The sequence below is a fragment of the Dermacentor variabilis genome, chromosome 7, assembly GCF_050947875.1.
Source record: "Dermacentor variabilis isolate Ectoservices chromosome 7, ASM5094787v1, whole genome shotgun sequence".
NCBI lineage: Eukaryota > Metazoa > Arthropoda > Arachnida > Ixodida > Ixodidae > Dermacentor > Dermacentor variabilis.
Genome location: NC_134574.1, coordinates 149,799,180 through 149,811,354, shown reverse-complemented (window position 1 = coordinate 149,811,354; position 12,175 = coordinate 149,799,180). Strand labels below are relative to the sequence as shown.

The following is a 12,175-nucleotide window of genomic DNA, read 5'->3' as shown; positions in this document are numbered from 1 at the left end:
GGAAATGAGTGTGTAAACGCTCCCCCTTAAAGGCGGATTGGTTACGATGACTTTGGACGCTCCGACTTGGTCGAAGGTTGAACGGCCGTTTTCCCTCACCTAGGGATCTAGGGAGGACAGTGTGTTTTAAGCAGCCGTTGTCGGCACTTCAGTGTGCATTCTCTTTCAGTCATGCTAGACTGAGGAACTGTTACGTTCTCATGTAGATACTGTAAATAAATCCCATATTCCTCGTTCTCGATGACCACAAGTCTCTCCCTTCAACAACGTCCTCAGCGTGGATGAGTTGGACGGCGGCATGGGCCAGCTACCATCAGCTACCATCAGCTACCATCTATTTCATACCCGACCTCAACCATTACAATATGTCCAGGACAGCTCGCAGGCGCGGCGGGTGAGCACTGTATAAGAAACGCACATATATTCGTTGTTGCCATTACGTGCTAATACGAATTCGCTATAGCCGCTATAATGGTGCTCGTGTTGCTCTGCCAATTATCGCGCTGGGCTTTGGTTATCGCCGTGGCCTCGAGCTATTAGTTCGTCGAGCCAAGTGATCTCGGAGGCCGTAATTTCGGAACAGTTGTATATTTATCGCCGCCAATGGATGGCACTACCGCCGTTATCAGTCATGATATTTCTTAATTACTCTTCTGTCGTGATGTCGCAAGTGAATCAGGTCAATTCATGGTAATCGTGTCTTATCGGGGAGCCACAATAGGCATAAATGGTGGCACGGATTTCAGTATTCTGAAGGAAAGGGTGAGCGTTCTCTTCGGCAAAAACATTACCACAGGCTTATTCAAACACTTTGAGCGATCGAACTCGTGGCTGAGTGGTAGCGTCTCCGCCTCACACCCCGGAGACCCTGGTGCGATTCCCGCGCAGCCCATCTTGCAAGTTGTTTTTATTTATGAATTGCCAGCCGGGATTTTTCGCTCACGGCCAACGCCGCCGACGCCGACGACACGGCTTTTCTGCGACACGAGCTCCTTAACGCTGTCGCGTTAAAACTGTCACGGGGTGTCTCTATGGTGGCGTGGCTTCCCCGTTACATCATCCCACCTCATCCCCGTTCACATGAGTGAGCTGTCTTCAAGATGGCGCGATCTGCTGTGTGTCACATATCACTGTGCGCGCGTGGCTTATTGTAAGAATTCGGTGTGTCTTTCAGAAGTGATAAATCCTGACGTCCCGTGTTGACGGGCCATTCCGCCACAATAATCTGCATTGTTTCTTCATTTCATTTCTCTCATTCCCGCAACAAGCACGAATCGTAACCACTTCCCCACTTCCATGGTTTCCCTCGTCGATGCCAACGAATTAAATAAAGCTTTCTTTATTTACCAAGTAAATGTAGCCCCACTTTATAGTCGGTACAAGCTTCACCCACAAAAGCGGCTGTCCCACTGTTTAAATATGTCCAGTGTCCCAATTCACTGAGACGTCATGAAATGAAGGAGATCCCATGCGCGATGGCAAAGTGGACGCAACATGCAGCCGTTGCCAGTGGCCTAGTCAGAATTTTTTTTTTCTAGAAGGTGACGTGGGGGGGGGGGGGCGTGTTACACACTTGGCCAGGAAGGAGGAGGAAGGAAGGCTGGGCAGGCCTCATAATAACGCAGAAATTTCGAAGAGTGAGGGCACGTGCCCGGTGTGCCATCACCTTGCTACGCCGTTGGCCGTGGCTTTCGTTTACAAAGACGCGGATGACATTGGCGGGGTGCACTCACATGACGGAACACTGTGGAAAGCGCACGAGCGGCAGCAACTTGGCGAGGTGGGCTTTTCTCTCGGCCACGTCGGCGGAGATCCACTTGAGGATAGCGCTGAACGTGTCTTCCACCTCGCTGGAAGCGCACAGCCGGTCGTCTTCCAGGATGGTACGGAGCTCCTCTGCTGTCAGGTCCCCGAACTGGGTGCTGTTCTTCCACACCTGCGCAACGCATAGACGCCCTTTGCGTTGTGTAAATGGGTCTAAGACATCCGGTTCCGCCCCTGTGGTGTCATCACCAAGAGCCGCAGCATTAACAGTAACGAATAGTTCGCTGTAAAAGCTACTGAAGCGAACTATCGCCGTGGTCGTTGAGCGAGGTTGAGCGACGTTGAGCGAAGAATGGAATCATTTACCGGAATGTGTTGCTGAATGCACATCTTATGTGTCATTTGTAAAACTGTTGAAAAAGCATCTTTTGTAAACCTTCTCCTGCTTGGGCAACATTGCTGCCTGCAGTATTGCGCAAATAAAAAAAGAGAAATGACTTGTAGCACATTTATTTCCCTAATCTTCCTGTCTGCACATTCCAGATGTCCTTAGACTTGAATTATTACATTATCTTTGTGAAGTTCCGAGCAACTATTCTTTCTTTCCAAGTGCGTGAACACAAGTTTCAACGTCGATGGGGAAATGCGAGCTGTACTTATGACGCGTTATTCTGTTAAAAACGATCCACCTTCAATGTCCGTACCTCGCGGAAGTTCCGAATCAGATATCGGAAAGCTTCTCCAGCGATGTCCGGGTGCCCGCGGCTCGAGGTGAGATGATAAATTTCGATGCAGTTTTCCGGTTCAAGGTTCCGCCTGAGGACGCCGAGGCAATGATCCCGTAACCGGATTACCTGCGTTGTGAAAATTACATTTTTAGGTGAAGTCCCCGCGCACTTCGGCAAACTTCGTATATAACAACGGGGCTCCCAAAGTAAAGCGTGCCGCAAGACACCAGCGCCACTCTTTCCCCTAGCGGACAGCCGCGTCACTATCTTGAGCTCACGTACAAAAAAAAAAGTGGAAAAACAACACCGATCGCCGTTCGTAGGATCAAGTAGGTCGGAAAACCAACGTTTGCCGCTTCTCAGAATACACTCTTAGACAAATGTACAACCTTTGGGGTGTATAGTTGCCGCACAACGATAATCATCATCTGCCTTGCTTGCGTTTCCTCTCTTGAAAACGCTGCGCTCGCTATTTTTCTGCCGAGATTGCTCTGTCATTCTGATAACGAGCATGCGTTTTAGGGCTTGGAAGTACCGGGCTCGCAGCGTCAAAGGAAGGAAATACGGACAAGAAAGATGACGATAATCGTTGTATGGCTAGATACGACACAAAAGGTGTAATTTTGTTTAAGAGTGTACTTTCTATTGTTAGCGGTAGCGTTGTTGCTTCGTCTTGTAGCTCAGTTATGACAGTTTGATCGTGACGACGTAGAATATCGCTGCTGCTCTTCTTCGACGTGTTTTGAGTGACACGTTGAGCGCCTGCTGATTTGCGGCTGCGACGCACATTGTGCTTTCCCGTGTTTGACAGCACGTGCGGGCTGTTTGAACAGACGCGTTGTTCGGTAACATTTCTGTAGTGGCAAATTGCTAGTAGTTAAGCGCTCCATCAAGCGGGCTGTACATACGGAGTTCTTTCCGAAAACAAACGATTCGGCAAAACTTCAACAGAACTTTTTTACTATATTGTGGTTACTGCTACTAAGCTAGAGATGTTCTTTTATCAAATTTGGAGGCAAAATTGCATTAATTTATTTGTTTTGCATGATCAACTCTGTACCACTAGTTTGTCAACAAAATAAAATGCGAAGTTGTCTTCGCGGGCATCTTTTGTGATGCCTACATTAGACATCGAAGGTCATGCTTTGCCGCAATGCAGGTGACGCAAGCCGGCCAGGTGGCACCATAGTCGCCATGCTTTAGACACCACTCATGGCAAAAAACTAATTTCTTTAGTTTAGTTTGATAAACCGGGGCAAGTAACAGTGCCATCTGTTATATTGGACTATCGACACCATATGTTTTCTCTAAATGCTATACTCTGCCTCACACCACATGCTAGCCATAAACCGTAACTCAAAGGTCCCTGCTTCCTCCTTGCTGCATTACAACATGCTCTCTGCGAGTACACAACGTCGTTACACTCCCTGCGAGCTCTGCAACTCCATGAGCTACACCACGACCAGGTATGGCATGGCTTTTGAAGATACGGCTTCCCCCTACGTCTCTGGAGCGTTCAAATAAACACCGGTTCAAACATTCCAGAGGTCTGCCATCGCCACGTTTCGCCACCAGCACCACCGAAAGCCGCCCCCTCGACCCATGACCCATAGAACGATGATCTAAGATCATGACACAGGACTATACATGCCAACGGCAATGTTCCTCTGCGTGCTGTCTCCTCAAGACGAGGTCTCAGAAGCGCCCTCGCTGCGCATGATTCACCTTCAGAGAGGGAAACATTTATTTGATTCCGGCCCCCTTGTCCGGGGCTACAACTCACCTTGAGCTTCTCGGCGAGCTCGAGCACCTTGCCAACATTGTGGAGGCCGATGCGCTCGTGCAGGGGAATGTGGTAGGCGAAGTCGACAAGCAGCTCGATCATTTCGCTGTCCAGGTCTTGCACCCCCACCCTAATCGGCAGGGGCCACTCCTGTTCGGGGCTCATGCCTTCCTTGGCAAGAACGAAGAGCTCGTAGCAGCCAGAATACCTGCATGCGAAATGATCGACGATAGTGACGGCATAGTGCGTCAGCCTTGTCTATTTACGATGAACAAAGAACCTTCTCGCAGCTCCCGTTTTTAGCGCGGAAGCGGTTTATGCTTAGCTCTCCCGCTTACTTCCGTTACCAGAATGAAACGGTGCTCCACCCTTAAATGGTGCTGCATAAACGAGTGCACAAAGTCGCATGACCCTCATTCTACACACCTTCAACATGGATACTGCGAACTATAGAAACACTGCAAGCACTACCTTTTTTTTTCTTTCGTGCGTGCGCGACATCTGATCTAGGTTGGTTGGTTGTTCCTTTGTGAAATGACGCAAGAATGGGAGTCGGCCACGACACGGGTGGTGCGACGGTTAAATAAAAACCAAGAGTTTTATGGAGAATAAATGAAACCCAATTAGTAACTGGAAATCGTAAAACTGAAAGCTAATTGATATAGATATAAGGTTTAGAGTAACTAAATAGAGTAAATATATGTGACATTCACTCGCCCTCTTCGTGCTTTCCGTCGTTGTCGTCTTCCTTGAGCCGCTGCAACCCGATGACTATGCTTTATGCGTTAACTGAAGTGCCACGTCGAGCTCAGTAGCACACGAGCGAGCAATATCCGCTAGCGTGCGATATAACACCGCGCACTATAGCGTAATTCATTTAGAAAAAATCAGCGAGGAAGAGTTGATTAAGAAGCTGGATTGATCCAGACCGCCCAGACCAGGTCTGTATGCATTTCGTTAAGTGAATGGGTCCAGCGAGTTTAGCCATATACAAGTCACCCCGACACACTCTCTGCCATACCGAATGACATATTTCGGCCCGACAATTCTTTCGCTAGACATTCTTTTCCTGTTCCGGTATAAGCGTGACTACTGGAAGGCATAGAGTGCGACTTGAACAGGCGGTTCTTTTCTCAAGATCAGCTTCAGCCTGGAAACGGGTTGATTCGACCATGCATGCGCTTGCTCGTCCCGGTGGGTTATAGTCAGGATGAAGCCACAAAATTTTTTCCAGAAACAATCACAGGCGGTTGTAAAAGTAAGCGCATACCTTATGCGAAAATGAAATGGACAAACTAGCAAATCTTTCGAAAGTACCTCTGCTGACGTTGATAACGGCATTCAATAACGCCGACTCAAGTTATCGTCTACACGTTTTGGTAGACGGCACGACGTCATCATGACGACGGCATGACGGCGGTGAAGTTGATGGCCACGTGACGACGGCGACAGCAGCATGACCATGACGGCATGACGACAGTGGAAATGACGACAGCGTGACAATTAACGATGCCACGACAACAGCTGCGCTCCATGTGCTTCCTCCTCCACTCGATTGCTAACTGCACCGAGACCAGAAATCATGCAGACCTGACGCACTGTGGGAGTTGGTCATAGCGAAGCTGTAAGGAGCCGCAAGACGAGAAAAGCGGCGCATCTTGACAAGAGACGCACAGCGGATTTCGGCGACGAATACATGCGCGCTGCAACCGTCAGCCCAAGCGGCTGAAAGGGCCGACAAGTGCCACCACCGACCACAGCCAATGAAACATTCAGACGCCGCTAAGCCCTCGCCCGACAGCCACGTGAGTGTCAAAGACCTATAGTCGGCCTTCGTTAATGAACGCGCCCCGTAACTACGTTTACATGGAAGGTTAAAGTCCGACCGTCCACCACCACGAAACAAAAACAACCGAAAGAGTCAAAGAAAGCTAATCGCTTTAATTTATTCACATTTTGTGAGCCGGCCCCTGTCTCGCGTACATACATGAATCCGACAAACTCCGATCGAGTGGGCTTACCGAGCCGAAATTGGGTCGCCGGGTTACGTATCGAGTGAGACCAACACTGGCGATCCAGCTGGCGATCGAGTATACTCGAGCGAACCTCTTGGTAAAATGTATGTAAATGAGTACACGAGCCGGGATGGTGGCCGGTCGCTGGATAACCGGCTGGAAAAGAGACCCCGACGGCGCGTTGTTATCTTATATAGTTGATGCCTCCTTTTCGCACGGCTCGTCTTGGCGTGCAACGTCACATGAACCCGAAAAAGTCTTGGCGATTCAGCTTCAATTCACTCCGATGGAATTAATGCAAAGGAAACTTGTGCTGTCTGCCTCACAAAAACCGTGCTCGTTACTTGGTCTAAAACGCGGTGGCTGTTGAGCCGGGGACGTCTGTAGTCGGTGACAATACGAACTCCTCCTACAAAAACGCAGTACACCTACCTTTCACCTCTGAAAGAGAGCCGAGTCTGCTCGAATGCGTTCAGGACTTAATGACTTCGCTCTGCTAATGTAAATACTAAGTTAGTTGTGAAATAAAAGCTAGTTGTTTCAAGCGAAAGATTTAGCTATGATTGGGCAGTGAAATCAGGATCAACCACAAAATTTGCCCTAAAGACGTTCATATTCATCCTGAAGTCAATGACACAAAGACCGCTTTGTAAGAAAAAAAACGGTTGTTTTAAACATTCGAAACCACTTGACGTCATTCAAATAAGCAGACTCGATTGGCTGGCGTATGCACACAAACTATGTTGATGTTAGTGTACATATCACCAGGGTCCTTAAATTAAAATATGAACTTGTGGGGTTTTATGTGCTAAAACCACTTTCTGATTATGAGGCACGCCGTAGTAGAGGACTCCGGGAATTTTGACCACCTGGGGTTCTTTAACGTGCACCTAAATCTAAGTACACAGGTGTTTTCGAATTTGGCCCCCATCGAAATGCGGCCGCCGTGGCCGATCACCAGGGTCCTTGAATCATCAGAAGTACTGAATGACCCTAGTATATGGCCTTGGCCACCGACATTGGTCAGTCGCACCGAGTGATTTCGGATGCAATTTTTGAAAGGTTGTATTATTCGCCATCATCGGATTGTGCAACCCGGTTTTTCATGCTGTAAATACGCAGCGCGGCACGACATAACCTTGCAATTCTTAGGTTGTCACCGACAATAGACGCACCCGACGGCAGACTCAACCCGCACGTTTCGGGTTTAAGTGAAAAAGACGCCGGCCACTGTAGACATGCGTGCAAACAGCGGCGCTGCATTTATCACGAAGAAGCGGTACTCGCGCACTGTACTCGTTCAAGCACTTCGGGTGTTAAGGTTTACAGCGGGTCCTCAATGAAGTGCAGGCGCGACAACTCGACAAGTGAAAGAAAGGCAAGCGGGAACGATCGACACTCACTTGGCAGCCATGACGAACCCATGTGCCCAGGTCTCCGAACCGTCGGGCGCTTGGAACGCGACGTCGCAGAACTGGCGGGTTTTCCTCTGTTCTCGCAGTCCAGGCATGGACCTGGACGCCGGGCGAGGCGCGAAATCATGCCGCTGGCCACGGTCGTCGAAGAGCAGCGCCGCTTCTGACCAGATAGTGACCATGGCCCCGTCGCCGTTATTGCCGGCGGTGTCATCCGCGTCCTTGGGCTTCTCCGCGGCATCAACGGCGGCACACATCTCTGGGTTTATTGCGAAACTGCGGTGGCCAGGGCAAGGCAAGTGAGCGAGCGAGCGAGCTGGTCACAGCCAAGCGTCGCCCAGCCGGCCACACCACCGGCGCGCCCAGAGCACACCGGTCCGACCGAGCGCTGACGAAGCCGTGTCGCCGTGTGATTGGACTTGGCGGCTTCAACAGCCCCCTACCGGCGATTTGCACGCACTGTGCGGCACGTAGTTCACGACTTCCTCGTCTTCGTTATCGTTCGGCCTGACCATGCTCGCAACTTGCACGCGCTCGCTTGCAAGTCTTTCGAGAGACCCAGGAGCACTGCTGTGACCTTCGCCGCCTTGTTGCTTGCATTTCGTCCGGCGACCTCATGTTGGCTTGGTCGCCATCCAGTGAGGGGGCACTTTTTTTCCATCGCATGGTATGTGAACGGAGTTTCGCTTGTGAGCGGTCGACCCGTGTCACTGGGTCGCACAGTAACAACGTAACAACGTATCATTATTACAGTGAAGCTGTCAATGGCTAAGATCTGGAAAGAATGTGTCCCGAGATGTTGACAAAAAATCATCATGTGGGGCGGGCCTGGTGATAGTGCAGAAAGCGTCCAAGCTTAATGGCACATAGCCCTGTGGGCTCGGGGACCTGTAACGCGCCCTTGAACCATCCTTGTCACACGTGGGATCCAAAGAAGTCCCAAACACAAGGGTACGCACAGATGTTTTGTCAAAATGTATTGTACAACTTTTTTGAAAAGAACTGTTAAAAAATTATCCGCGCAAACGACGCAAACGCGCTAGTGCCACTGCTCGCGCGTTCGTCGTCGTCGTCTTGTTCCGCACTGGGTGCGTTGGGCAAAAAACTATCATCATCAGCAATGGCTCGAACATCGTCGCCTTCCGCAGCTGGCTCCGTTGCGGCTGATTATCCCAGCGTAGAATTTCACTTCTCTTCTGTCGTCGCAGCTGTCGCTGGACAACGACAAAACACCGTCGTGTGGCGTGCACGACGGACAGCAGAGGCCAGCGGAGCCCTGGACTGAGGGCAGCCGACCATTGCGATAGAGGACGGACGAAGCAGCTATGAAGACCTCCGGGAAAGACAGAAGGAGGAAGACTCTCCTGAAGATACCACCCCAGCCGCAGAAAAACACAATTATTAGAACTCAGTGAAATTCTCACTCACTCACTCACTCACTCACTCACTCACTCACTCACTCACTCACTCACTCACTCACTCACTCACTCACTCACTCACTCACTCACTCACTCACTCACTCACTCACTCACTCACTCACTCCAGTCGTCGTAATGGGGAGGCCGCGTTTAAGGGGTATGAGCCATTGCTTAGGGGGGTATGAGCCATTCATTGTCTCACGTGACGGACGCATTTAATAACAGAGGTGGTACGTCAATGTGTGTGCACACTTATATCGCCACGATGACCACAGTTTAGGACAACAAATCTCTTCGTACCTTTGTTCAATATTCTGGGTCACCTGTGTGTCGCTCCCTCAACAGCTTCGCTGGTCTTCCATCTTCCCATAGTGGAAGGGCTCTGAATTTTGTCATTGGTCTGTGGTGGCTGAAGCGGCATATACCTAAGGCCACCACAGCCCTTCCCCAGGGCTACGCAACGGGTCGCTTCGCTCCTCTTGGCTGGGGCATTCCGTGTCAGGCGTGGTGGTGAAGCGTAGAACAAAATGACAAGTATTGCAGAAGTCACGCAAGGAAAATAACAATGCAGCAACGCTTTAAAAAGTATTTTCTATAGACGCGGTTTGAAGCCACGATCACACGACCATAATCACAATCCTCTTGCGCGGCGCCATAGAACCAGACGAAGATGTCCACTATTCCACAGGTTCCGGGTCGGTGGCTCTTAACTCATTAAATATCGTTACGGCTATAGTGAACCTAACTATAGCCGATTTCTTTTGGGAAGCTACTCTCCTCTTACACACGCCTACACTGTCGTCGTCGAGTGACTGATGTCACCTACGAAATTATTCTAGAAAGGCACACTACGTCGTCCGTTGCGCCAACCAGTGGTATCGTCCACGTCACCAAGTTCAAGCGTCGCAACTCTCCGTACCTTTCAGATATTAATGGGTTAGCATTAGGAGCGTAAAAATGAAAAAAAAAAGGAAACGTGTATGTGTATGAAGTGTGGTTTATATGCGGGCTGATCATTTTTAAGTTTTCAGGAATTATTAGAAATCGCCCTTGGTAGGTAGCACTAGTTTTGTCTGTCAGCTGGATTATTCGAAGAAGCAGCCATTTCTAGCGCGAGCACGCTGATATTAGACATTTATTCCAACGGGTCCTTGGTCTCTAAGACAAAGGAAATAATTTCCGAATTTGAGGCTTACTACACGGCATTATTTAATGCGCCTTCTGGAAAAAATAATAATCATCTGGTAGCACATTTTGTGTCTTTTGCGACCCCCTAAACTGAAGAGCATGCTGTCATTAGTGGTTCTTTCACTCAACAAAAATATATTTAGCTATTGGCGAATTAGCGATATCAAGGATGCCGGGTCCGGATAGCATTTGAGGCGAGCCTTATCAAGCCTTTAAACAGTTACTTCTTCTCGTTTTAATATGTTTGGAGACTTGGTTTTGATCTGGATACTGATCTGGATCTGGATATGTTTGGAGACTTGGATCTGGATACTGGCGTCTCGAGCATGCTAACGTCGGGTAGGTTATATATAAAGGTGTGAAACTGTGTTATAAGGATCGTTCAACTCGTTTATTTGGTAATGGTCGCCTGTCAAAGCCTGTGTCCATTCCTTCCTCTGTGAAGCAAGGTTGTTCCTTGTCGACAATACATGTCGCCCTTTACTTAGAACCACTGCGTTTAAACGTAATTCACTCGAGTGATATCCATGGTTTCAGTGTTTGCGGAACAGAGGTAAAAGTGATGGCACATGCAAACGACCTCGCTTTCTTTTGTACGGACAAGTCCAGTATCAGAACTGTGGTGTCCAAGACAGAGGAATTCGGCACCATCTCTGGCGCACGAATCTTCTGTGCTAAAAGATTGGGGCTGTGGTTCGACTCATGGATCTGTAAGCCAACACAGTTTGCTGGTATTGAATGATCTTGTGAGCCACCAAAACACCTGGCATTGCACTGGATGCATATAAGTCAAATGCACATTACTGGAGAGGACGTGTACCAACCCTAAGGCGCTATGCCCAAACATTCATTCCGCATAATCTCTCAATCTTTGACAGAGCTAAAGCATGCAGTTTATTCGGGCCAACAAAACTCTTCTATGTGCTGCGAATATTATATTGCTCCAGGATTTACACTGAACGCTTTTACCCAGTCTTTGCAACCTTTGTTCATCAGCTTATATAAGCCAATGAGGCGTGACAATATTTTCGAGCCAGTTATCGCGGGTGCACAATTAGCCTGTTTCCCCTTTGTGTTGGACACCCCCCCCCCCCCCCACACACACACACTTCCCAATTAGTGGTTCGTTTCTTCTTTCTTCAAGACTGTTCTCACCCATTACTTCGGGCGTTCTTGCAAGTTATTCTGGTCAACGTTTTAACAAATTTAGTTATTTCGGCAAATTTTGCTTCACGCCCATAATAGCAGGGATTCAAGCGTGAAGTGGACCTCTCAGTGAGCTTTCTTGCAATTAGGTTCTCAAACGAATACTTATTCTCTATCTCACGGGAAAATATGTATAAGGATATAATTGATATGCCTTTTAAATCTCCGTTATACCGATCGCCGTACATCGGCTTAGCTGGACGTGATGTGCTTCCACGAGTCTGTAAAATGCCTATTTCTCCATATTCCAAAACATTCTTATATAAAGTGCGTACTGAAACAGTGCTTGTTAAAGCATGCTTAAGTGACAAAGGCATATTTGTATCTTCGGTTAACTGTCGTCTCTGTAATGCACTGTAAACAATAAAACACTGTTTTATTGACTGCAAGGACGCCATCTTGTTTGGGACATTCTCCAGAGGACTTTTAAAAAGGATCTTGATGTAAATCTTCATACTTTACGATATCGTATGACACCTAAACGTGAATATGTGTCTTTTGACATGCTACTACTTACGGCTTTTCACATTTTATGGAAAACTCGCATTTCAGATCTGAATGCAGAACCACGATATCTCCGCAGTGACATTTCATTCAGATAATTTTACAAATGAAAGACTTTTATGATCAGCGAAGTTTCCAAGCAGACTGGCATCCA

General features: G+C 48.5%; 1 protein-coding gene across 1 annotated transcript in view; it reads right to left on the bottom strand.

Annotated features, from left to right (window-relative positions):
- LOC142588155 (kelch-like protein 10) overlaps positions 1-8,141 on the bottom strand; it is a 32,240-nt gene extending 24,099 nt beyond the window's left edge. The window contains exons 1-4 of the mRNA XM_075699654.1: positions 7,694-8,141; positions 4,276-4,483; positions 2,469-2,618; positions 1,734-1,936 (exon numbers count right to left, since the gene is read on the bottom strand). Of these exons, the coding sequence (XP_075555769.1) occupies positions 1,734-1,936; positions 2,469-2,618; positions 4,276-4,483; positions 7,694-7,962 (830 nt within the window). The 5' untranslated portion in view covers positions 7,963-8,141. The remainder of the gene's footprint in view (positions 1-1,733; positions 1,937-2,468; positions 2,619-4,275; positions 4,484-7,693) is intronic.
- Positions 8,142-12,175: the final 4,034 nt, after the last annotated feature.